General features: G+C 47.9%; 1 protein-coding gene across 4 annotated transcripts in view; it reads right to left on the bottom strand.

The window, feature by feature from the left end:
• FAM107A (family with sequence similarity 107 member A) overlaps positions 1–27,164 on the bottom strand; it is a 63,766-nt gene that overhangs the window by 10,056 nt on the left and 26,546 nt on the right. For 2 of the 4 annotated variants that reach the window (XM_009200445.2, XM_009200444.2), the window contains exon 1: positions 2,797–3,248. Coding sequence is in view for 2 of the 4 variants with exons in the window: in XM_003894242.3 (XP_003894291.1) it covers positions 12,355–12,433 (79 nt within the window). In the remaining 2 variants the exon portion in view is untranslated. Of the gene's footprint in view, positions 1–2,796; positions 3,249–12,354; positions 12,594–14,710; positions 14,775–27,164 lie in introns of those variants that run through there. The other 2 variants (XM_009200443.2, XM_003894242.3) reach the window with 2 other exon arrangements.

The following is a 27,164-nucleotide window of genomic DNA, read 5'->3' as shown; positions in this document are numbered from 1 at the left end:
TCACAGTTCTTAGCAGCTGTGTGACCTTGGGATGTTCTCTAACCTCTGGGATGCTCCTCTGTAGAATTGTGATGCTGTGAAGATTGGATGAGCTAAAGAGCTGGGCATGAGGTGGGGGCCACCAGTAGGCGACAGCTACTAAGTGTCTTGCATGACTATAGGACGGGCAAATAATTCTCAATATGCAGACTATGGGACTGATGTTGTTTTTCATGGGGTGGGGATAATAAGAGGTCCGAGGAAAGATTGGGAGCCCCTTGCTTGATTCCTCCCTGGTTTTGTTGGTGACTCAAGAGGTCCCAGAGCTCCTCGCCAGAGGCTCCACAGGACGTTGGCCCCACACCAGGCAAGGCTCAGTGGAGATCTCTGCTGCTCCCAGGGAGAGGGCACAGGGCCACTGGGGCATGCATGGCTAATGCAGGGTGGCAGATTTGAAACCAAACACTGGTGCCCCCACCCACAGGAAAGAGTAAGGAGAGACAGAAGGAGAGCTGCACTGACAGAGTCTCAGGGCCCAGTTCATCTTGACAATAGCCATACCCCATTCTGTCTAAGACCTCAGTGACCCTTCCACTTGCCTCTCCACTGTTCTGGTAGTCCTATTTCTGTCTTTGATGGTATCAGTTGTAACAAATGACACATGAACCAGTAAAGCAATGGTTAAAGCAGATGTTTTAGTGGAGACAGACTGGGTTTGATTCATGGTGGCAACCCTTCCCAGCTGTGTTACCTTGGACAAGTAGCTTAACCTCTCTGAGCCTCTATACAGCAAGGATAATAGCCTATTCGCGGAGCAGTTTGGAGGATGAAGTGATACAATGGCACAATGTGTTTAGCCCAGCGCCTGGCAGAGTGACGCTCACTGAAGACAAACCATGGTACTTCTGTACTGAAGAAATCCTGTGGTCACCTCTCGAATTTGATCTGGATCTCTAAATCACCCTCGGAGGCAGCCAGTGGTACCCCATTTTATAGATGAGAAAACTAAGGCTCAGAGAGGCCAAGCTACTTGTCTCAAGATACACAGAGAGTAAGCAGCAAAGCCAGGACCTTGGACGCCAAATTCAGCGCTCTTTCTATCTCTCCACTGTCTTCAAGGTGCAAAATGTCTTTTAGTTGACAAAGCAGGGTTATGTCCCTTTTCTCTCTCTAGATAGTCAAGAAACCCCAATGAAGAGGCTGTGTGAGCCCATTTTATAGGTGAGAACATGGAGGCCTGCTAACTTGAGGACTAATAGCCTATGTGAAATACAGACTCTCCCTGGGGAGATCCAGCCTGGCCCCAGCAGCTTTGGGCTTAAGCTAGAATCCACAGGCCTGTCTGGCCTCAGGCTGGTCTCGTTTAGGAGAGGACCAGCTGTTGGCCTTCTCTCCTCTGCCCCCACTTCCTTATTACTGTTCAAGCTGCTGAGTTCAGAACACATTCAGGACCCTCTTGGTTCAGCATTTAATGGGATGGCAGGCAGAGGAGAAGAGAGGCTTTCAAAATAACGATTGGCAAACGAAAAAGAGGCATTCAGTAAAAGTGACAAGCATGGTCACTGGATTTCCTGACCCTTCTGGCTTTTTTCCTCTCCATGGGGAAAGTGCCTAATTGTATTTCACTGGCCAGAAGCCAAAGAACAGTGTATCTGGAAGCCACCTCCAGATCTCTCAGCAGCCTCTGGTCGATGCTCGGAAGCCCCCAGCAGAGCTGCTTGTCCATTTGGATGCAATGACTCAAGGCTGACTTCCTGAACATTTTGCCTTGGGTCCGTTGTAATTTCCTACCTTGGGAGAATGTTGGGTGGGCATTTAGGATTTTGAATCAATTAAATAGCAGAGTCCAGGGCTAGACATGGAGGGTCCTTAGCAAGGTTAGTGGACAGCATTGTGCAGTTGATCTGGAACAAGCATCAGCAGACCTGGAATCCCTGCTGGCTCATTAGTGGCATGATGCCAGCCACTTTACCTGGCAGATGCCTCTGCAGGGAAAATTCCAGCAGGTACTTACCACCAACAGAACTAAGAGGGCCGCTTAGGATCTAAGTCACCCAGAGATGCAGGTGTGGGGGCTGCCTTGAAGCTCGAAGTGACTTGAGTTTGGTAGCAGTTTCAAAAAGTGACACACCCAATCCTACAGCTCTTGATTTCTGGCCCAATCTCAGACTTGCCTTGTATTGCAAAGTCCTAAAGCCAAATTCACCAGAAAGGCAGGCCCTTCACACGTTAACCTGCATGCACTATGTGCCATGCACTGTGCTAAGCACCTAGCAGTCGTATCCCATGAAATACAAAATTCTTACGACAGACTGAGAAGGTGGGTACTGTCATTATCCTCTTTTTACAGTCAAGGAAACTGAAGTTCAGGGAAGTCATCTGATTTCTCCAAATCACACAGCCGGTGAAAGAAAGAGCTCGAATCTGAGCCCAAGTTCTGACGCTGAAACCTGTGTTCTGTCGGTTGTGCCGAGAATTAAACCCCCATACTGTGTGATAGTTGACTTAGGTGAGGCTATATCATGCATTAATTCAGATTCACCTGAGGATGCAGCAGGAAAAGATCAACAAGAATGCAGGGCTATGCCTAGGGGCTCACTTCTTTATCTCCTACCCTTTTCCGAAACCCAGGGTGCCGGGAGGCATCTCCCGTATCATTTTACAGATGCTGGGACATAGCCCAGGTACCTAAACTCAAAGCACTCAGGTCCACTGACAGCCCACTTCAGTGCACAGGGTCTGCCCTCCTTCCCTTCCACCTCCTCCCGAACAGCACCGCGCTCGACAGCAGGGGAAACAGAACAGAGATGGTCTTACTTCTCAGGTCGAGTCCTTGGGAAGGGAAGTCAGGAGCGTGTTGCTGGGTTCCTCACTCCACTGGGAAGTCCCAGACTAGCAAGGAGGGCTGCCTCTAGAGGGCGGTTCTTAAACCCCTGGGAACGGGAGGCTGCTGAAATGTGCCAACAAGTGAGACAGCCTTTGCATTCCTGTTTATTCTGGTATCAATAAAAAGGAACTGTTACTATAGTAACAGATATTTCATTTGGTACACGGCCACTTCCACGATGCGGAACATCATGTCCAAGCCACACGCTTGAGAGGCACAAATAAATACCCATTTTGTCAGATTGATGAGGAATAAGAAACACGCCAAGCTTTGTTCTGAGCAAGGCAGCTCACGTAAAGGAATTTCCCTTGTTTTTTATGGGAGGGTCAGGCAAGAGTGGATTCCAGCACTTCCCCATGGGAGGGGAAGCCAAGCTTCCTGCGGCAGTGGTGTGGATTCTTCAGGAGAAAATGGCTCTGGGGGGAAAGGGGTGGGGTGTAAAGGGAGGGGAAACTGCTCAGCATTGGGTCAGTTCTTGATTATCCACGAATGGGTCAGAAACTCCGTACACAACATTTTCCTGATACCCCGAACGTCATCGGCACTTCACAGAGGAGCCAACAGGAGAGTGTAGGAGAGGGGAAGCACCGTGTCTGGGTCTCAGCAGGCTCGAATGTTGGCCCTGGCTCCAGCACCAGCCCCTTCAGCAGCCACTCAGTGTCTCTGTGTCTTGGTTTCTGTGTTTGTCAAACGTGGAGCATACCAGGGTGGTTGGGAGATGACATGGATGAGATGACATTAGTGAAGCACACAGTCAAAGCTCAGCATATGGGACTTTTCTCCAACAGAGACCTATGGACTCTATGTGAACTGAGGCCAGAGCCCAGCATGGTGCATTTTGCCTGGCAGAATATGTGTTCCATAAGTAGTGGCTCAAAGAATGAACGTGTGAATGTAAAATATAAAAGTAGGCCAGGAATGGTGGCTTACACTTGCAATTCCAGCACTTTGGGAGGCCGAGGCAGGCAGATCACTTGAGGTCAGAAGTTTGAGACCAGCCTAGCCAACATGGTAAAACCCTGTCTCTGCTAAAAATACAAAAATTAGCCAGGCGTGGTGGCACACACCTGTAATCCCAGCTACCCGGGAGGCTGAGGCAGGACAATCGCTTGAACTTGGGAGGCGGAGTTTGCAGTGAGCCAAGATTGGGCCACTGCCCTCCAACCTGGGTGATGGAGCAAGACTGTCTCAAAAAAACCCAAAAAACAAACAAACAAACAAAAAAACCAAGAAAAGTGAAAAATGTATGTAGATCCTTAAGGCCAGCCTTGAGTGCTTATGGATAATGGAGGCATTCTCCTAATTTCAGAATCAACTTTCATTCGAAAAGCTAGAAGTGTTTTCTATTGTATAGTGTCATCCTAGTCCCCCATTGAGGAAGCTGGGGTCTACTAGTTGACCGGGCCTCCACCCCAACTTTACTTTCTCATGGAGTCTTGGTTGGCTGGAAGGTGATGAGGCCTAGGACATGCATCACAGGCGAATGGAGGCATTAACAATGCAACCTTGTGTCTTCTTAGGCCTATATTATTTGTGCATTTAACAAACATTTATTTAGTTCCTACTGTGTTCCTGGCACTGTTCTAAGTGCTGGGGGTACCATGTGAATGAATATCCCTGCCATCAGGGAACCTACCTGCAAGGGGGATACCCAGTAAAGAAGGAGACACTCAGGATGACGTCAGGCAGTGAGGAATGCCGTGATGAACGCAAGGCTGGGTGAGGTGAAAGGGGGTGGTGTTTTAGGGTAGCTGAATCACAAGGAGTCAGTTGTGTGAAGTCTGTATACACGGGAGAGTCTTTGTCAGGTGGGAAGAGCCAGTGGAAAGGCCCAGGCTGGGTGGATCCTGGTATGATGTAAAGGCAGGCTGGGCGCCATCTTGGGAGCGAGGGAGGTGAGAGACGGGTGGAGTGGGAGGGACAGAGCAGGCACGTCCAGGGAGTCTTGGCCACAATGACCATTCTCGAACCACTTAAACTTAGAGGGTCTCAAATTCTTGGGTAAAAACAACTTTCTGGAAACAATGTGTGGTCCTTTTTGTTTCTTCTTCCCCAGTTCTGCATTTCTTGAGGCACTTTGAATGGTAGCCCCCTCAGCCTCCCACCCTGCTCTGCCTTAACTTCCGCAAACTCTCATGGTAGAAGAGGACAGCTAGATTCTTGTTCAAACCACTCTTTGCTGACCCTGGTTCCTTGCACACATTGTCCTGCTCTGCAAAGAAGTATTTTGAGTATTTCCTAGGGTCTTTGGTGGCTCAGATGAACCAATCCCAGTGGCTTCTAACAGCTGGAGAGTAAGAAGGATCCTGGAGCCGGGGAACTTCTGACAGCTCCTGCTCATCCCTGGAGAAGACAGAAGCCTGTCACCTGGTACACTCCAGAGGAACACGCACCTGACAGCCAAGGAGAACTGGGCAGTAGTCCTTGGATGTTGGGCATCACTTTCCCTGGGCAGTTGGGAGTCACTGTGCTTCTCCCACAAAAACTCTTTTCACAGCCCAACTTGTACACAAAACCATCAGACTGCTAGCCCCAGGGCAGGGGCCTACTATCTTCCTGTCCCAGGACTGAGGGGCTCGAAAACTATTGTTAACCTGAAGACACCAAAAACCTTGACAGTGCTGAGCTTGTTACAGCACCATCTTGCTGTGTGTCCATGTGCAGGTGCAACTGTACGTGAGATCAGCGGCCAACAATCACCCTTTCCCAGGCCACATTCCATAAGTAAGAGGCTATGCTACACCCCGAGATGAGATGCAGCCAATAAACCTGTCTATGTATTGACCTGAAAAAGATGTCTTCTACATATTCAAAAAAAAATCATATGTAGTAGGATCTCTTTTCTTTTCAAGATAAAAAAAAGTTGGTATATACATAAAGAACCAGTGTGGAGGCAAATACACTAATCTGTTAGCAGAGGTCAACTCTAGATCAATATATCTCAAATATTATTACTAGATGTCATTTGAAATGAGTGCTAAAAATGCTCTTGCCTAAATCCTCAGAACCTCTGAGGGAGGAACCTAGGAATCTGGATTTTTTTTTTTTTTTTTTTTTGAGACAGAGTGTTACTCTGTTACCCAAGGTGAGTGCAATGGTGCCATAATGGCTCACTGCAGCCTTGACCTCCTGGGATCAAGCGAGCCTCCCACCTCAGTCTCCCAAGTAGCTGAGACTACAGACACATGCCACCACACCCGGCTAATTTTTTATTTTTCGTAGAAATGAGATCTCACTATGTTGCCCAGGCTGGTCTTGAACTCTTGGCCTCAAGTGTTCCTCCTGCTTCAGCTTCCCAAAGTGCTAGGATCACAGGCATGAAGCCACCATGAAATCTAGATTTTTAACATACCTCTCTGGGGGTTCGTTTATATTAAAGAGTTTGAGGAGCATTGTTCTACGTCGTAAAATTACAGGCCCTTCTCCTTTGTCACTACATTTCTGTAATGTTTGTGGCGTTAAAAAAAAAAAAAGCCTCAAGCTTATATTACTTTTGTTATCAGAAAAAGACTCTAAGAATTAAAAATGCAAGAAAGAGCAACCTTTCCCAAACAACTGTAGTTAGTTAGGAATCACATCTGGCTCAGTTATGTCCATCTGAATATGGGAAAACAGAGGCCCTCTGAACAAACAAGCCTTTGAGGCATTTACTCCAGGTAATTGCATAATTCAAGCCCCAGCCGCTGTCTCCTGCATCCTTCTGTGTGGTTTTCCCTGGAGGTCTTCCTATTCTTCCAAAAGGAAGGACTCAGGGAAGCCAGGGGCCTGGGGATCTGCATACTTGCTCAGCCCCCTGGTGTGCTGGGGCATGAAGGGGAAGCCCAGGGGCTGGGCACACCCCTCCCTGTCTTCCCTCCCATCCCTTTTAAGTCTGATTTCTTGGGAACCAGAGGAACCCAAAGGAAGGGGGACAGGGAAGACCAGAGGAGGCAGTCCTGACAGGGAGGTAGAGAATTTTCCTGCATCTATAATGGGCTGGGCTGCAGTATGCAGAAAATAACCTCCCCAAACAGCTTTTCTTTCATTTCGGCCCCTTTCTCCAAGCCCATGGGCGCCTAGAAGAGCTTATCTGGGCCCACAAACATCAAACAAGAAGTTTCCATGGCAACTTAAAACTTCCTCCTCAACCCTGTATTCAGTCTAAATCTCCAAGGCCCCTTTTCAAGGCCTCAGTGGGGTTTCTGAGCAGCCACCCACAAAACAGCCCTAGGATTAAACCGTGCCCCCTGCCTCTCAAACATGCTCTGCTGAAAGGACTCGGGGTGGGGGGAGAAGAAGCTGTACTGGCAGAAAGAACCTGTCATGGGATCTGTGGAGAGATTATAAAAGCAATGAGAGTCGCTTTTACAACAAGTTTGAACCGGGAAGAATTTACCCAGTCGAGGGATTTCAAGCGTGAAAGCAGGAAAGTGTGAGGGGGTGGGGATGAACTTAGAGTCTTGTTTCTGAAAGCTGGCTCTCCACCCAGCTGCAATTAGACATGGTTAATTTGGTCTCTTAGCTGCAGAAGGACCCTGGGGTACCTCCATCCCCAGTACATTTTAATTCCCGTGTAATCAGACAAGAAGCATAGTGAGTGAATCTATGGATGGTGAGAGGATGTGAGAGGGAGCATGTGTGCGTGTGTGTCTGTTTCTGTGTGTGTGTGTGTGTGTGTGTGTGCGCGCGCATGCGCAGGAGAACCTGGGCAGACCACAGCTGTCAAACCAAGCAAACTTCATGATTCCTGGCAGCATAGTTGCTAGATGTACCAAATAAAAATGCCACACATCCAAGTTAAATTTGAATTTCTAATGAGCACCAAATAACTTTTTAGTATATTCCATGAAATAGCTGGAACATGCTTACACTAAAACATGATTTGTTGTTTCTCTGAGATTCAGATGGAACTGAGTGCCCTATATTTTATCTGGCAGCCCTACCTGGCAGAGGCAGGGGTGGAGGCTGCGTCTGCCCCTTTGGCTGCAGAGGAGAAGTATAGCTGCTGATGCGCACAGGCACCTGGGGAAGTGCCTTTTTGTCCATAGTGCAGAGAGATGATTTCCTCCCTTCCAGGAACGTGACCTGAGCTCCAGGTAGGATGCAGGTAACGCCCCTCAGGTGGACTTGAACTACTGGACTGTATTGCCTTCCAGGCATGGCCAAACAGGAATTATTCCACAGAGGTGACCCTTCTAACCCTGTGATTAAGAGCATGGACTCTGGTGCCAACCCAGACCCCAGTGCATTGCTGGACAACTAGGTGACCTTCAACTCTCTGTTTCCTCCTCCCTAAAATAAGGCAGACATGTTTTTGAGGAACCAAGGAGTTATGTTCTGGAGAGCCCTTCACACTGTGGCTGCCACAGAGTCAGAGTTAGGGCTCTGTAAGTGGCAACTATTATTTTGATAACTCACTTAAGAGCATTCACGTTCTTTTTTTTTTGTTGTTGTTTTTTGTTTTTTGAGACAGAGTCTTGCTCTGTTGCCAGGCTGGAGGGCAGTGGTGCAATCTCGGCTCACTGCAACCTCTGCCTCCCGGGTTCAAGCGATTCTCCCATCTCAGCCTCCCGAGTAACTGGCATTACAGGCACCTGCCATCACGCCTAGCTAATTTTTGTATTTTTGGTAGAGACAGGGTTTCACTATGTTGGCCAGGCTGGTCTCAAACACCTGACTTCAAGTGCTCCACCTGCCTTGGCCTCCCAAAACGTTGGGATTATAGGCGTGAGCCACTGTGCCCGGCTGAGCATTCAAGATTTTCATCCAACTGAAAAAAGTGGAATTAAAGACTAGAGTCAGAACAATCTCTACAATGTAAAACACACACACACTATGCATAGCAAGGATTGGAAGGAGACATTTCCAAATGTTACCTGTGGCCGCCTGTGGTTACTGGGATTATGTGTTAGGCCTCCTCCTCTTTAGTCTCAATTTCTTGAAGTATCTATGGTGAGCATGTCTTACTCTAATATTAAGACATTATTTTAGCTGGGCACGGTGGCTCTTGCCTGTAATCCCAGCACTTTGGGAGGCTGAGGTGGGCAGATCACCTCAAGTCAGGAGTTCAAGACCAGCCTGACCAACATGGTGAAACCCTGTCTCTACTAAAAATACAAAATTAGCTGGGCATGGTGGCAGGCGCCTGTAATCCCAGCTACTCAGGAGACTGAGGCAGGAGAGTTGCTTGAACCCAGGAGGCAGAGGTTGCAGTGAGCCGAGATCATGCCATTGCACTCCAACCTGGGCAACAAGAGCAAAACTCTGCCTCAGAAAAAAAAAGAAAATAAACGAAATTATTTTGAAATACCTTGGGATAAACATTTTTCTTTTTCTTTTTTTTTTTTTTGAGACAGGGTTTTGATCTGTTGCCCAGGCTGGAGTGCAGTGGAGCAAACACAGCTCATGGCAGCCTCAACTCTCTGGGCTCAAGTGATCCTCCCACCTTAGCCTCCTGAGTAGCTACGACCACAGGCATGCACCACCATGCTGGGCTAATTTTTAAAAATGTTTATAGAGACGAACTCTCACAATTTTGCCCAGGCTGGTCTTGAACTCCCAGCCTCAAGGCATGAGTCACCCAGTGTTATATTATCTGCTGTATGACTTGAGGCTACCGTTAATGAAAACAGCCTCTATTTTGGGTCTGAATCTGTAATGTCCTCCTTGGGAGCTCCTCAAGGAAAGGAAGCCCACCCCTTCACCACATGGCCAAATTGGCTCCTTACTCCCATTCTCACTTCCTACTGCTCCCTGTGTGGAGCCGCCAGAGAGCGGGTCCAGAGGCACACCGCCCTGGTTTGAATCTCAGCTTCACTCCCGATGAGTTGTATGACCTTAGACAAGTCATGTTACCATCTGAGCCTTGGTTTCCTCATGTTTCCAATAGCGGTTACCATTACTCTGCTCCCTGAGAGGAGGGGCAGATCTGTTTTATTTATAAATACATCCCTTCACGTTGGAAACAGAGGCCAATAAATATTAGCTGGATGAATAAATGAATGAAGGGAGTTGATGAGATGGCAGATGTACAGCAGAGATGGGGTGACTGTGAGTGACTAACAATTATGAGTCATTATTGTGACTATGATCAGAAGGTGTGCAGACTTTGGCATGGATGGACAATAGTTTGAATGTGTTTTCTACCTCTTTGTGGGGTAGAAAATGTTCCTTAGCGGACCACGGGCAAGGTACTTAAGCTCTCTGAACCTCGGTCTCCTTATCTCTTAAATGGAGATGACAATTGGCAGTGTCCTTGTGAGGCAGGAGAATAGGGTCTGGAGGCAGGGGACATAAGGCCGCTTCACGGTGACTTCTCAGAACAGAACGAAATCAAATGGAAACACTTTGGCTATGACAGGAAATATCCTCTCCATTTACATAGGGAGTGCACTCAGTAAATGATTATATAACTTCACTTCGTCCTCTTCGTCTACATAGGACGTACACTAAGTAACCAATGGAAACCTCTAGAGAGTATTTAAACCCCAGAAAATTCTGTAACGGGGCTCTTGAGGCCCCACGCTCGGCCCCCCTCCCGCCCTGTGGAGTGTACTTTCATTTTCAATACATCTTTGCTTTTGTTTATTCTTTCCTTGCTTTGTGCGTTTTGTCCAATTCTTTGTTCAAGACGCCAAGAACCTGGACACCGTCAACGGGTAACATTTGTAGAGTGGTGGAGGGAAGGAGCCAGGGCAGCCTGCGCAGCGGATACTAAGTGCTCGCCAGTGCAGCCTCCGTCCCTTTTCCCAGGCACCCCTCCCTTCCTGCTCCTTACCCGGCAGGCTGCAGCCCTTGGAACCACTCCTACGTGTTTGCTATTCTGCGTGGGTTGATAGCTAAGAGGTGAGGGGGAACACAAGGCCTTCAGATTAGGGAGACCCCCTCCGCAGCTTTGTGAAACGATCGAGAACTGGGTGGGGACACTTAGGGTGGCGTGCTTTGTGGGGAAATCGCCGGAGCAGGGATTTGAAATCAGATTCGTCTGACGATAAAGCTTCTCCCTCTCTGCCTGCCCCGCCTCAGCCAGATTTGAGACCCTCCTTTAGGAAGGCGCCGCCAATCCTAAAGTTTGGACCAGTTCTTGCTTTGGGACTTGGATAACTGTGGTTCCAGTAACTGGGTGGCGGGATCTCCCCGAGGCGGGGCCTAAGCGAGAGGGGCGAGCAGTTCCAGACTTGGACGCGCAGGGCGCGGGGACAGGCACCGCCGCTGCAGACGCGGCAGCTGGTTTGCCTCGCGCTTTTGGCTCCACAGGGGTCGGCGGGCAGGCCCACGGGTAGCGCCAGCTCCTTGCCCAAGGCAGAGCGTAGCTGGCCCGTGAGTCCAAGTCCATTGACGCTTTGTAATCACGGACCCGCACGGTGCAGGATCCCAGCACGAGATAGCATTTCACCTCCTCCAAACGTCTCTCTCCAAGGATACTCCGGAAGGAAATACCACAAATGCTTACTGGGGCTTTGCTTTCTCTTTTTTCCCCCTACATCCCTGTATTCTCCGAATTATTTGGACACTGGTCATACATTACATTAACTTCATTTTTCTAAATAAAAAGGCCTCCTTTTCCTGAGTAGAAAAGCAACACGTGTTTACTGCAAACAAGCAAACAAAAAGATGGAAGAGAAAAAGCATCTGTCATCCAATCCCCAACCTTAAGAAATAAAACCACTCTGTGTTTCCTTCCAAATCGTTGCATGCACACATATAGAAAGGCAGTTGCTCTCGTAGCTCTCTTTCCCTTCTCCTCCCCTCCTATGTCATGCCTCACTGGACAGCAGACCTCCTTCAACCTTGCTGCCAGGCTCCTGCTTCTTTATGCCCCATTGCCTGCTACTCGGTCGTGCCCATTTTCCTCTCTCCTGGCCCAAACCTGCCGAGCCTACAGCCGCCTTCGCGCACTTGTGTGAGTCTCTGTTTAAGAGATCAGCCAGGAGGTGGAATCGCACAGGACTTCTGTAGTCAAGAAACTGTGTGCGCGTGTTCTCACACATAGGAAGAAAACAATGTATGTCATAGATCCCCAAAAGGATGAATACAGGAAGAGGGAAGGAACAAAGGAAGGAAAGAAAAGCGGAAAGGAGGAAGGAAGAAAAAAAAAAAGAAAAGTAATTAAAAAGAATGACGTGAGGATCGTTTGAGCCCAGGAGTTAGAGACCAGCCTGGACAGCACTAGAGAGACCCCGTCTCTACAAAAAATTTAAAAAATTGGCCGGGTGTAGTGGTGCGCACCTGTAGTCCCAGCTACTCAGGAGGCTGAGGCGGGAGGATCGCTTGAGCCCAGGAGTTGGAAGCTGCAGTGAGCTACGATTGCGCCACTGCACTCCAGCCTGGGAGAAAGAATGAGACCCTGTCACAAACAAGCAAGCAAAAAGAATGACGTAAGGTTAGGAAAGAAGCAGAGCAACGAAGTAGAGGCGCCCAGCGGCGGGCTGACCAGGGACTGAGCGCCGTGCACCGCCGAGCCCTCCTCGCGCTCTTCCCGCGGCGAGGGTGGCATTGCTCCCACTTACCCGACCTGAGCAGCACAGCCCGGTAGAGTCCGGTGGCATCGGAGGGCCCCCGGGCCCACTCGCCCAACCTCTGCGCCATGCCCGCGCGCCTCCTACTGCAGAGCCAGCACTGCGGGTCCCGGGAGCGCACAGCAAGAGCTTAGTCCGGAGCCCGAGCGCCTCCGCGACGGTGACGCGGCTCCAAGGCCCAAACCCCACCGAGGGTCAGGTTACGGCGGCGGGTGAGGAGATGCCGCCGGGGGAAGGAGGGGGGCAGGGGCCAGGGCAGGTGTCCGCGCCCAGGTAGCAGGCAGGGCGCAGGTGAACGTCTGCAGTGAGGACTCCTAGCCCGGAGGTTCCAGGGCCGAGGCGAGAACACAGTGTCCTGACTTCCAGGATCGGTCTCCCGCCTACTCTTCTTTCTTTGGCCGCCGGCCTCGTTGATGCTACCAGCATGGGGTTCTGAAGCACCATACCTGGGATTAGGTCTCACCACCACCATTTAATAGCTGTGTGACCCCACGATTTAGTTACCTAGCCTTGCAGAAACTCAGTTTCCTCATCTGTAAAATGGGGATAACCAGAGTACTTTCCTCACATGGTTGTGAGGTTAATCAGCTTAGAGTGTGTGTGTGTGTGTGTGTGTGTGTGTGTGTGTGTGTGTGGTCCAGAACAGAGGCTGGTGCAGAACAAACACTATACAGTATATACTGGTACTTTAAAACATGTCCCAAATATCATGGGGTGGGTGGCACTGAGAGGCAGGGTCTTCGCTGGGTGCGAAGGCTGAGGGCGGAGGTCTACGGAATTCCACCAGATTGCTTTCTCTGGCTTTGTGGAGTGTCTGTAACAATCAGAGATGAGTGGGCCAATCAGGTCTAAAGGTGGGAGGTGCCAAGCTCACCAGGGGGCTTCAGGAGATACAAGAAGCTGGCAATTTTGAGGATCTATTCTGTGTCTGGTGCTGAGTTTCTTCTAAAATAAAAATTCATGTTAATTGTGTGCTTCATGTTCTGTTTCATTTAATCTTCATAATCCTATGAAGCAGGGTCTATTAACATTGCAAATGAGAGAAAACGGAGACTCAGAGGGGTGATGCAACTTCTCTGAAGTCACACAGTGTGGGACTGGGATACCTGAATGCGGGTGGTCCGACTACAGACCTTGGCCACCTGCTCCTTTTCCTTTCTGTTATCTCATTCACTCGTCACAACAGCCCTGAAGGGTGGGATTCCCTCCAGTTTACAGGTGAGGTCTTTGAGACTCAGGGAGGTGAGGTGGCTTGCCCGTGTGTGCACAACCAAGACCCAATCCAGTTCTCTGCCCACAAAATTTATGCCCCTGAAATCTAGCGACTCCTGGAGCTGTCCAGGGTACTGGATGGCCTCTGTTCAAGACTGTGTCTGAAAGGGTCAGGGAATCTTGAGCTGGCTGTTGGGGTCTCGGCTGCCTGTTACCAGTCTTGGTACCTTCAAGGCCAACTGTTGGCCAAGCTCTCTTTGGTTGGCCCATGGCCACTGCCCAGACCCAGCTTCTGCTCTGACTCAGGGGTCCTGTACCTCTCTGCTCCCCAGACACCATCCAGTGTCCTGAAGGCCCATCTGCCACACCTCAGACACCAGTCAGGGGCCCAAGGTGACACTTGATCTTCGGGGGCCTCACTGGGTGGTCAGATTGATTGTGTCTGTCATCAACAACCCGCCTTCAGGAGTGCCAGGCATGATTCCAGATATTTGGCGTTCACTACCTTATATCCTTTCTTCAGAGGATGAAATTTTATCCAATTTACAGTTCACCTCATTTAATCCACTCGATAGCTCTTTGATCAAGCTATGGTTCTTTCTTTCTTCTTTCTTTCTTTCTTTCTTTCTTTCTTTCTTTCTTTCGATGGCTCACCACAACCTCCACCTCCTGGGTTCAAGCTATTCTCCTGCCTCAGCCTCCTGAGTAGCTGGGATTACAGGTGCATGCCACCACATCCAGCTAATTTTGTACTTTTAGTAGAGACGGGGTTTCCCCATGTTGGCCAGGCTGGTCTCGAACTCCTGACCTCAGGTGATCCACCTGCCCTGGCCTCCCAAAGTGCTGGGATTACAGGCATGAGTCACTACGCCTGGCCTCAAGCAATGGTTATGCCCCTTTTACAGTTAAGGAAATAAGGCTCAAGTGACGTGCTCAAGATCACATAATGAGTTGGTAGTGGAGCCAGAATTTGAACTCAGATGGTGCCAGAACTTTTGCTGCAAGGGGGAAACCAAAACAGCTGTGGAGCAAAGTGGGACTCAGGGAAATTGTGGCTATGGGATGTGCTTTTGTGGAGCATGCTGAAGGGATGGACTCTGGCCGCACCTAGGAATTCTAGGTGGGTCTGACTTACCTGAGCCATTTCGTCTTTGCTTCTCATTTTCACTATGAAATCTGGCCTGAGGAGAGTATGTTTTCTGTAAACAGAAAGAAAGTAGGTGGAGGTGAGGACCCTTGGTTCTTTGGCAGAGGGAGGGGTGATGGGATATTCACAATGTATTTGAGTCTTTTGACGACTCAAGGCACTGGTCAGGGTCAAAGTCCTCTCCAGAGAAAGAAATTATCATAGTCTTTGGAATGGATGTATGTGTGTGTATGTGTGTGTGCCCACGTGTGTATTTAAGAGACACATGCTCTTTTTTAAAAAATAAACTTTATTATTTTTTAAAATAGTTTTAGATTTAGGGAAAAGTTAAGAAGATAGTACAGACAGTTATCTTATACCCCATACCCAGTTTCCCTGTTATTAACACCTTACATGTATGCAGCTGTACATGTGAGTTGTATGGTGCATTTGTTACAATTAATAGACCATATTGATGCATTATTATTAACTAAAGTTTATACTTTATTCAGATTTCCCGAGTTTTTACCTAATGTCTCTTTTCTGTTCCAGAATCCCTCCAGAATACTACATGACATTCAGTCATCATGTCCCCTCTGGCTGCTTTGGCTGTGACAGTTTCTCAGACTTTCCTTGTTTTGGATGACTTGCACAGTTTCTAAGAGCCCTGAGGCCCATGTTCTTTTAGGTCAAGCTCATGCCCATGCCGTTCCTTCGGCCTGGACTGCCTTCTTCCTACCTTCCTGGCAAAGTCCTCATTCTTCAGGGATCAAGTCAGAAGGCTCCAGGACTTGGTCCTTAGGCCCAGTTCTTGGACATCTTCTCTTGTCTCTCTACACTCTCAGGGCTTTAAAGAGAACTCTAAGCCAATATTCCCCTAATGTATTATATATTTTCAATCTAGACCATGCTTCTGAGCTTTGACCTTGTCCAATCAGCTACTTGACATCTTCACTTGAAAGTCTAATAAACACCTGAAATTCATCATGGCCCAAACAGAACTCTTGACACCCAAGCCTCCAACCTGTGCCTCCCCTGTCTGCCCCATCTCAGCACATGGCTCTACTCTGACTCTGTTGCTCAGACCAGGAGCCTGGGAGACTTCCTTGCCCTGTCTTCCTGCAACCTCATAGTCGTCTGATCTCCCAGACCTGGTGAGTCCACCTTCTAGTGAATTTCTGGAGTCCATCCACTTCTCCCAGGCCTCCATGCCACCACCCTAGCCTGGGTACAACTGAATACCAGCAGTAAATTGTTTTCTGTATTAGTCAGTTTTCACACTGCTATAAAGATACTGCCTGAGACTGGGTAATTTATAAACAAAGAGGTTTAACTGGCTCACAGTTCCAAATGGCTGGAGAGGCTCCAGGAAACTTACAATTATGGTGAAAAGTGAAGGGGAAGTAAGGAACATTTTACATGGCAGCAGGAGAGACAGAGAGAGAGCATGTGCAAGGAAGTGCCACACTTTAAAGCCATCAGCTCTTGTGAGAACTCACTCACTGTCATGAGAACAGCATGGGGGAATCTGCCCCCATGACCTAAACACCTCCCACTAGGTCCCTCCCTCGACATGTGGGGATTACAATTTGAGATGAGATTTGGATGGGGACACAGAGCCAAACCGTATCACTCTCCTTCAAGTCGTTCTCCACAAAGACTCAAGTGTGAGCTATTAAAGCATAACTCAGATCCTGATTCTGCCTTCCTTGGAACCCTTCTGTGTCATGTCTTCCCTTTGCACTGGGGACTCAAACCCACATGCCTTCCCCAGGCCTACAAGGCTTCTGCAGCCTGGCGCTTCCCTGCCAGCCTCTCAAATTCCATCTGTTTGTTCCTTCCACTGTGCAAGGGCCTGGATGCCTCAGTGAATACAACAAAGGTCCCTGTCCTTGTGGCGTTCACATTCACATTCTAGCGTGGGAGAGAGACAATAATCACGATGAATAAGTAAGGTAGACAGTGTGGAAGGAGACCAGAGAGATTTGGGAAAAAAGGAAGTGGAGAGGAGGGAAAGAGGGTGGCTGGTGGCAAGTGGGGACCACCTGTGGTCATAAGTAGATGCTCAGATGGGTCTCAGTGGGAAGATGAAACATGGACACAAACTTGAAAGAAGCTGGGAGTTAGCCAAGTGGACATCCTGGGGCAGAGTCAGCAGTTACTGCAAAGGTTCCGAGCTGGGCTGTGCCTGGCATATTCAGGAGCAGCAAGGAGGTCAGGGTGGCTGAAGTGGAGGGAACACAGGGGCAGTTACATGAGAGAAGATCAGTGAGGAGACAGGGGCCAACTTCCCCCACGCCTCATACTCCAACCACTGAGAACTCTCTGGGTTCCCTGAAAGCCATGGCTTCTCTCACCTGCCAGCTTCTGCAGGAACTATTCTCTTCACCTGGGAAGCTCCCCCATTCTGCCTGGCTCACTCCTTCTCATCCTTTAGGTCTTGGCAGAAATGCTGCTTCCTCAGGGAGGTCCCCCTCAACCATGTGCTTCCGTAGCACCCAGACTTCCCCTATGTTAATACTTCCCACTGAATTATGACTCTTTCAGCCCTGCTTACTTCACCACACTGGACTTGCCTTGAAAAGGAATTGGGTCCTATTCACAGCTGTCTTCCCAGGGCCCAGCCTGGAGCTGTGCTTGGAGTGGACACTCAACAAAGATTTATTGAGGGAATGAATGAATCAGTGAATGAGGGAATGCAGCCACATAAAGGCCTCTGCGCTGTATGATAAAGTGGGTAATTTCCCAGAGAGTGAGCCAGGGCCAGAACCAGGAGAGGCCTCAGCTGTGGCCTGCTCAGGGATGATCAGGGTGAACAGAATTGTCTGGGGTCCTGTTGTTTCCCCCTGGGGGTTCCAATTTTGAATTCCACCACCAAGGAGGGGATGGAAGAGGGAGAGGGAGAGTGTTTGTGGTTTGAAGTATCTTTGGTGCTTTTTTTTTTTCTTGAGATGGAGTCTCGCTCATCACCCAGGCTGGAATACAGTGGTGCGATCTCGACTCACTGCAATCTCCACCTCCCAGGTTCAAGTGATTCTCCTGCCTCAGCCTCCCAAGTAGCTGGGACTATAGGCGCCCACCACCACATCTGGCTAATTTTTTGTATTTTTAGTAGAGACGGGGTTTCACCATGTTAGCCAGGATGGCCTTGATCTCTTGACCTTGTGATCCGCCCGTCTTGGCCTCCCAAAGTGCTGAGATTACAGGTGTGAGCCACCGCGCCTGGCCTCTTTTGTGTTTTTTAATGAAAGGATTAAGGGAAGAAGTAACCTCATCTGTGGAAGAAAATTTCAGGACATAGAAAAAGAAAAAGGACCCAGTCTAGAGAGTCCAGAGGGGATCTCATCTCTCTCCACACAAAGCCAGAATTTCAGAAGGAGCAGTTCCCAGAACTGGAGTTCAAAGAAATGTCACTTGCCTCAGGGATTTGCCCCTGCCCGGAACTGGCAAATTGACTTTACTCACATGCCCTGATCAGGAAACTAAAATACCTCTTGGTCTGGGTAGACACTTTCACTGGATCGGTAGAGGACTTTCCCACTGGGTCTGAGAAGGCCACCTCGGTCATTTCTTCCCTTCTGTCAGACATAATTCCTTGGTTTGGCCTTCCCACCTCTATACAGTCTGATAACAGACCGGCCTTTATTAGTCAAATCACCCAAGCAGTTTCTCAGGCTCTTGGTATTCAGTGGAATCTTCGTACCCCTTACTGTCCTCAATCTTCAGGAAGGGTAGAACGGACTAATGGTCTTTTAAGGACATACCTCACCAATCTCAGCCTCCAGCTTAAAAAGGACTAGACAGTACTTTTACTTCTTGCCCTTCTCAGAATTAGAGCCTGTCCTCAAGATGCTACAGGGTACAGTCCATTTGAACATTTATATGGACGCACTTTCTTGCTTGGCCCCAACCTCCTCCCAGATACCAGCCTCCAGGCGACTATCTTCCAGTCCTCCAGCAGGCTAGACAGGAAATTCACCAAGATGCTAATCTTCTATTGCCTACTCCAGATTCCCAGCCATATGAAGACACCCAAGCTGGATGATCAGTTCTTGTTAAGAATCTGACCCCTCAAACTCTACAACCTCAATGGACCGGACCCTACTTAGTCATCTATAGTATCCCAACTGCCATCCGCCTGCTGGACCCTCCCCAGTGGGTTCACCATTCTAGAATAAAGCTGTGTCCATTGGACAGCCAGCCTGATCTCTCCTCTTCCTCTTGGAAGTCACAGGTACTCTTTCCTACTTCCCTTAAACTCACTCGCATTTCTGAAGAGCAGTAATAACCTTTATGAGCCTAATATATCCCTTCATTCTATTAGGTCTATTCATTCTTACACTACTTTTTGCAACAGGCCTTTGTGCAGTCACCCCCGCTACTTGGACTGCATCCCAAAAACTTGTCATCCCTACTATCTTCTGTCTAGTCATACTCCTATTCACCATTCTCAACTACTCGTAAATGCCCTGCCCTTGTTTACACTGCCAGTTTACACTTTTCCTCCAAACCATCATAACGGATATATCCTGGTTTTACCTCAAACAGCCACCCTTAACTCTCTCTTGAGGTGGATAAAAGATCGTCAGTGGCAAGGTACACTCCAATTCTTCTATACTGATGAAGTCTTTTTTTTTTTTTTTAACTTTTCTACTCACTCTTATCCTTGCCCCCATTCTCCAGTTACTCTCTACCCCTCCCTAATTACCTCCAACATACTATCAATCTCACTGACTCCCTCCCTGCCATTTCTAATCTCTCCTTAGCGAACAATTGCTGGCTTTGCATTTCCCTTTCTTCCTGCTTTTACACAGCCATCCCTGCTCTACAGGCCGACCGGACTACCTCTCCCTCTCCCTGCACCTGCGAACCTCCTTTAATAGCCCTCATCTTTACCTACCTGAGGAACTTCTTTACTTTCTAGACTTCCTAGATTTGGTGAGAACTCCCCAGACATTTCGCACCAACAAGCTGCCACATTTCTCTGCGTCTACTTACGGCAACCTTTCTCCTTATGTCAATTCCACCCCCCCGACCCCCATATTTGGACTCTTCACAACACAAACTACTATCCCTGTTGCCGTTCCTTTGTGCATCTCTCAGCAAAGATCCACCGGAATTACCCTGGGTAACCTTTTACCTTCTCTATGCTCCTTCACTTTTCATTACCAAAACCATTACACACATTACCAAAACCATTAGGGCTTTTCAGCTCTGTATTACAGATAAGCCCTCTATCCATACTGACAAACTTAAAAATATTACCAGTTACTATTGCTTAGGAAGACATTTGCCCTGCATTTCACTCTATCCTTGGCTACCTTCCCCTTGTTCTTTGGACTCTCCTCCCAGCCCCTCTTCTTGTTTACTTATCCCCAACCCCATGAATAACAATGAAAGGTTGCTTGTAGGCACTGTGCGCTTTCTCATACACCATGAAAATTGAACCCCCCCAACCCAGTTGCCCCATCAATCCCCACTACAACCTCTAACGGCTGCTGCCCTCGCTGGATCCCTAGGAGTCTGGTGCAAGACACCTCTTTTGGTGCTCCTTCTCATCTTTTCACTTTACATTTCCAGTTTTGCCTTACACAAGGTCTCTTCTTCCTCTGTGGCTCCTCCACCTACATGTGTCTACCTGTTAACTGGACAGGCACATGTACACTAGTTTTCCTTACCTCCCAAAATCAATTTGCAAATAGGACAAAACAGCTTCCTGTTCCCCTCATGACACCAACATTTCACTACTGTTTTGTTTTTCTTATTATTAACATAAGAAGACAGGAATAGGTCTTGACTTACTTACTGCTGAAAAAAGAGGACTCTGTATATTTTTAAATGAAGAGTTTTGTTTTTACCTAAATCAATCTGATCGGGTATGACAACATAAAAAACTCAAGGATAGAGCCCAAAAACTTGCCAACCAAACAAATAATTACACTGAACCCCCTTGGACACTCTCTAATTGGATGTTCTGGGTCTTCCCAATTCTTAGTCCTTTAATACCTGTTTTCTTCCTTCTTTTATTCGGATCTTGTGTCTTCTATTTAGTTTCTCAATTCATACAAAACCACATCCAGGCCATCACCAATCATTCTATATGACAGATGCTCCTTCTAACAACCCCACAATATCAACCCTTACCCCAAAATCTTTCTTCAGTTTAATCTCTCCCACTGTAGGTTCCCATGCTGCTCAAAGCAGCCCGAGAAACATCGCCCATCATCTCTCCATACCACCCCCCAAAATTTTCTCCACCCCAACACTTTACCACGATTTTGTTTTGTTTTTCTTATTAATATAAGAAGACAGGAATGTCAGGCCTCTGAGCCCACGCTAAGCCATCATATGCCCTGTGACCTGCACGTATACATCCAGATGACCTGAAGCAACTGAAGATCCACAAAATAAGCGAAAATATCCAGGTCCTGCCTTAACTGATGACATTCCACCATTGTGATTTGTTCCTGCCCCACCTTAATTGATCAACTGTTAGTTGTATTTGTGACAATACACCCGCCCCGCCCTTGTGATAATGTGTATTCCCTGGCCCTTAAGAAGGTACTTTGTAATGTTCTCCCCACCCTTGAGAATGTACTTTGTAAGATCCACCCCCTGCCCGCAAAAAATTGCTCCTAACTCCACCGCCTATCCCAAACCCGTAAGAACTAATGATAATCCCACCACTCTTTGCTGACTCTCTTTTTGGATTCAGCCCACTTGCACCCAAGTGAAATAAACAGCCTTGTTGTGGGCACGCACACACACACAAAAAATGTTGCTTGCACACCTGCCAACCCCCTTCCATTCAAGACTTGTTGGAAAATAACGCCAACCTGTATCCAGTGGAACCTCAGTGTCCAAGGCAGAGGCCTCTCTCCCTTCAATGGTTGGCATTTGGTGAGCGAGAGAAACTCCACCTAGATCATTGCTGATGCATTACTGATAACTGATAGTATTTTCCAAGGACTATGCTGAAAAATATGGCCAACTGTCATGTGTTCACACCATTTTCAAATCGGGAGATGCTGGCTTAGTTATAATTTTGGTTAGTGAAAGTTAGCAGACACAAATTCCAGAGGAAATACTGTTGTGTAATGCACAATACATCTCAATACAACTGGGCACAACTCAATCTTCCCTGAGGCAAAGACATTTGCATTTCTCCTGTCCTTCCTGTGGCCCCTGCCTGCCTCTTTTTCATGTCCTGATTGTTGAGAAAAACCTCTTGGCATTGGTCACTGGCAGCCTCAATGATCCTATCCCCACATCCTCCTCTTCCCCAGTTTGTCCCATTGCTTCTCCTAGAGGCTGAAGCCTCAATGTGAAAGTGTCAAGAAGACCAACCATGGGCCCAATCCACATCTGCCATAGTCTTCCCCATGCACCAAGGAGCATTTAAGGGACCTTGCTTTATTTGTTTTTAAACATTTAAAAATTGAGGTGTAGGCTGGGTGCGGTGGCTCACGCCTGTAATCCCAGGACTTTGGGAGGCTGAGGCAGGCAGATGGTGTGAGCTCAGGAGTTCGAGACCAGCCTGGTCAACATGAAGAAACCCTGTTTGTACTAAAAATACAAAAAATTAGCCAGACCTGGTGGTGGGTGCCTGTGATCCCAGCTACTCGGGAGGCTGAGGCAGGAGAATCACTTGAACCTGGGAGGTGGGGGTTGCAGTGAGCCCAGATCGTGCCACTGCACTCCAGCCTGGGTGATGGAGCAAGATACCGTCTCAAAAAAATAAAAAAATAAAAATTGAGGTGTAGCATAAAGTCCACTAACCTTACTTGTGCAGCTCAATGAGGTTGTATATATGTGTTCACGCACATAACCACCTCCAAGATCAAGATATAAAACAAGATTGGCTTGCTTTATATCTTGATATATATGACAAAATATATATCAAGACTGACTGCACCCCAGTCAATACCTACTTTCTCCCAGAGTAAGAGCCATTCTGGCCTCTGTCACTACAGATTCGTTTCTCTTACTCTAGAACTTCACATAAATGGAATAATAAAATGTGCTGGTTTTGGCCTGGCTTCTTTTACTCAGCCGTGTGTTTGAGATTCATCAGTGTGGCCGCCTGTGTCAGTAGTTCATTCCTCTTGATTTCTGACTTAAGTATTCCATTTGGTGGCTATGTCACAGTTTGCTGATACATTCTCCTGAGAACGAACATTTGGATGGTTTCCAGTTTTTGGCTATCACTCATAAAGCTGCTATGAACACCTTTCCATGAATTTTTGGGTCAAAATGATTACTCATTTCTCTTGGGCAGATATCCAGCAGTGGACTTGGGGGGTCATAGGTAGGTGAATGTTTAGCTATAGTGGATACTGCCAACAATGATCATGTCACTTCGTATTATACTTCTGACATGTTTACAACATAGATTTTTGGGGACACATTGAGGTCACTCCCATACACAATGCTTTGGATTGGCAGGGAGGAGGAAGGTGTTAGCAAAATTGCATCGTTGATAAATACACATGGGCCTGAATTCTGAATTTGGAAGAGATGAGGCTTGGACCTTAGGGTATTTGTCCTTGAAATCTGGAGTGAATCAGTTGGAGGTATGTCTCTAGGTATCTTTACTTACACCTCCATTAGACTGTAAACACTATGAGAATAGGAATCGCAACTTATTCAGGGATGTGTCTGCAATGCCTAGCACAGTTCTTGGCACATGGGTGCTTTGTAAATAAAAATTAATAGATTATCAACTTAATAATTGTAGCAAACAGCTATCGAGCCCATTCTACTGCTGGGCACTGTAACATGACTTTACCGATATGGTCTCATTTAAACCACATGAAAGTCCTCTGAGATTAGGGAAGAGTGAAGTTCTTGTGAAGGAAGCTGAGGCCTTCGGCAGGTTAAGATACACAATTGGATGGAAATTAAAAAATAAAAAAGATACGCAGCTGGCAAGTGGCAGCTTTGTAAGTAGACTTGAGGCAGTCTGACTCAGGAGCTTTCGTGTGTGTGTAAGATGGCAAGAGCCTGCACTCATTTTACAGAGGAGGAAACTGAGGCTCAGCGAGGTTAAGGAACCCTTCTCCCCGGAGTCAGCTGGGCCAGCCTCCCCACCTGGCTTCTTCTTAAAGGTTGAATATTTGTAGTGCAGAGCGCTGGCTGCTGCCCTCCTCTACAACCTCCATTCTCTGGAGCACACAGCCACTGGATGTCACAACACTCACCCCGAGCCTCCACCTCAGGGCTTCACTCTCACAAAGCCACCCTATTGTGAGGTGACGCCTGCCACCTCTCTTTTCCATCCCCAGGGATGGAGAGAATCAGACCCGGCAATCCTTCCTTTAAAGTGCTGGGCTCTGTTTGGAGCAGGCGCCCAGCCCTGGGACTTGTTCCTTTGCAGGGGTCCACTTACATCACATGGGTGTTGGGTTCTCAGCCGAGGTGCAGTAATGAGGGCACTGCTTTCCATCAAAGGAGGCCTCCACAATTCTGGTCTCCAGGGCCTTCTCACGCCTCCATTCATTCAGCCCCTTAGGTGTCAGAGGCCCAGAAAACTGCTCTCCTGGAACTCAAGCTGACGCCCTGGGTGGGAGCCACCCACCCCCCGCCAGCAGGCAGAGGGGCAGTCTTTTCTCCACACCTTGGACTTGGTGGGTGGTTGTTTCATTTCCCTTAAACGCTTGCAAAATAATTCACACAAGTAATACATAAAGCCACTGCTACTGTAAACATTTGGAACCTCTCAGTTGCATACAGATTTTAAAAAGTAACGTTTTTCCTTACTGTCTCAGCCATGCCCTAATCTCTTCCCTGAGTCATCACTGTTTTTGATGCTGCATGTGTGAGTTTGGTCATTTTTCTGCAGCTTCCTTTTTAAACTCTGTGGTATGGCTTGGAGACATTTCTTTTTTTTTTTTGAGACAGAGTTTCGCTCTTTTTGCCCAGGCTGGAGTGCAATGGTACGATCTCGGCTCACCGCAACCTCCGCCTCCCGGGTTCAAGCGATTCTCCTGCCTCAGCCTCCCGAGTAGCTGGGATTATAGGCATGTGCCACCACCCCGGCTAATTTTGTATTTTTAGTAGAGACGGGGTTTCTCCATGTTGGTCAGGCTGGTCTTGAACTCCCAACCTCGGGTGATCCACCTGCCTCGGCCTCCCAAAGTGCTGGGATTACAAGCATGAGCCACCGCGCCCGGCCATGTCTTGGAGATATTTCTACATCGGTACATGTAGATCCACCTCACTCTTCTGATCTACTACAGTGTAAACCGCAGTGTGACGCCCTATAGTTGTTTTTTTAAACCATTCTGCTTTAGTTGGACATTTAGGTTGCTTCCAATTTTTCTTTTCTTTTTCTTTTCTTTTTTTTTTTTTGAGACAGAGTTTTGCTCTTGTCACCCCGACTGGAGTGCAGTGCTGGGATCTCAGCTCACTGTGACCTCCGCCTCCCAGGTTCAAGTGATTCTCCTCCCTCAGCCTCCAGAGTAGCTGGGATTACAGGCACACACCACCATGCCCGGCTAATTTTTGTGTTTTTAGTAGAGATGGGGTTTCACCATGTTGGCCAGGCTGGTCTCAAACTCCTGACCTCAAATGATCTGCCTGCCTCGGCCTCCCAAAGTGCTGGGATTATAGGAATGAGCCACCATACCCAGTCTCAATTTTTCACTATTACAAATAATTCTGCTCCAGACACCCTTGTACTTGTTGCCTTTCTGTCCACATGGGTGAACGTTTCTCTAGGGCAGACACTGGGAAGTGGAAATGCTAGACCAAGAAGTACATGTATCTTAAGTTTTAGTAGATGCTGCCAAATTATTTTCCAAAATGGCTGTACCATTTTCCAAACCTGCCTTCCGTGCCTGAGATTATGGGACTGTCCACACCTTCAGCAAGCCTGGATGTTAGGAATCTAGGTTTGTCTACTAAAAACTGAAACTAACCTCTAGTGTTAGAAGTCGGGATAGCGGTTGCCCCCGTGGAGGGCAATAGCGGATGGGAAGGGGCAGAAGGGGCTTCCAGGGTGCTGTTGATGTTCTGATTCTTGATCTGGTTACACAGGTATTTTCAGTTTCTAAAAATGTGTGAAGTAGTGTACTTAAAACAAGTGCACTTTTTTCTTTTTTTTTTTTTGAGATGGAGTCCCGCTCTGTCGCCTAGGCTGGAATACTGTAGTGTGATCTCGGCTCACTGCAACATTTGCCTCCCAGATTCAAGTGATTCTCCTGTACCTGGCTAACTTTTTGTATTTTTAATAGAGATGGGATTTCACCATGTTGGTCAGGCTGGCCTCAAACTCCTGAGCTCAAGTGATCCTCCCGTCTCAGCCTCCCAAAGTTCTGGGATTACAGACGTGAGCCACCATGCCCAGCCAAGGTGCACTATTTAATATGCGTGTTATTCTTTGGTAAAAAGTACAATTTCCCCCCATTCCTGCAATTTAATGGGTGATAATCCCATGATTATTTCATTTTGGAGATTGAGCCTTCTTTTGATATTTGGCCTTCTGGATTCCTTCTTCTGGGTCTTGTGAGAGTGCTGTGCCTGCCAGGGAAACCCTTTTTTGGAAAGGGGAAAAGGGACTTGACTGTTTCTGAGCATCTACTATATAGATGCTCTTGAATCCTCACAGCAACCTTTCAGGGTAGGTACCATTTACCCCATTTTACAGACAAGGAGGTGAGGCCTCAGAGCAGACCTGCCCGAGGCCATAAAATATCCGACTGAAGAGTCCTACCCTCCTCTCTGTCTTTTAAGTGACAGCTGCTTGTGTGACAGGCTTTGGGGAACCCATGCAGCAGGCATGATCCTAAACCCCTGCAACAGCCCAGTGCAGTAGCTATATCGTCATCCCATTTTACAGATGAGAACAGTGAGGCTCAAAAGAGTTGAGTAACTTTTGCTCAGCTCCTCCAGTGATGGAGCAGGTTTGAGTCCAGGTCGGCCTGGCTCCAAAGCTGGGACAGTGAATTCAATAGAATGTTCTGCGAGGATGGATACATTCGCTGTCTTTCTGATAACATGGTAAGCACTAGCCACATGCGACTACTTAGCACTTGAGATGTGGCTAGTGCAACTGAGCAGCTGAAATTTTAGTCTTATTTAATCATAATTAATTAAGTGGACTGCTTTGGACGGTGCAGCTCTAAGGAGACAGGGCAGGGGGAGAAACGCCACAGGGAGCACGCAAAGAGAACAGAGCTGCCACCAGGTAGGAAGCCTCCAGCCCGCCACAAGGGACTCACTGAAGGACCCCCACAGGACCCGACAGAGCCCTCACAGGTCTCCCTTCGGGCACCAGAACCATGCCCTGTGGAAAGAGCCAGCATTTTGTAATCAGATGCAGCCTTACCAAGCCTCTTAACCTAAGACTCAGGTTCCTCGTGTATAAAAATAAGTATCAAAATAGAGCTTGTTTTAATATTGAATGAGAGAATACACAGTGCCTGGCACATAATTGGTACTCAAGAGGCTATTTAATAATCAC

The sequence above is a fragment of the Papio anubis genome, chromosome 2 (genome assembly GCF_008728515.1).
Source record: "Papio anubis isolate 15944 chromosome 2, Panubis1.0, whole genome shotgun sequence".
Classification (NCBI taxonomy): domain Eukaryota; kingdom Metazoa; phylum Chordata; class Mammalia; order Primates; family Cercopithecidae; genus Papio; species Papio anubis.
The sequence above is the reverse complement of the archived record's forward strand: the minus strand, read 5'-3'. Positions and strand labels throughout refer to the sequence as shown.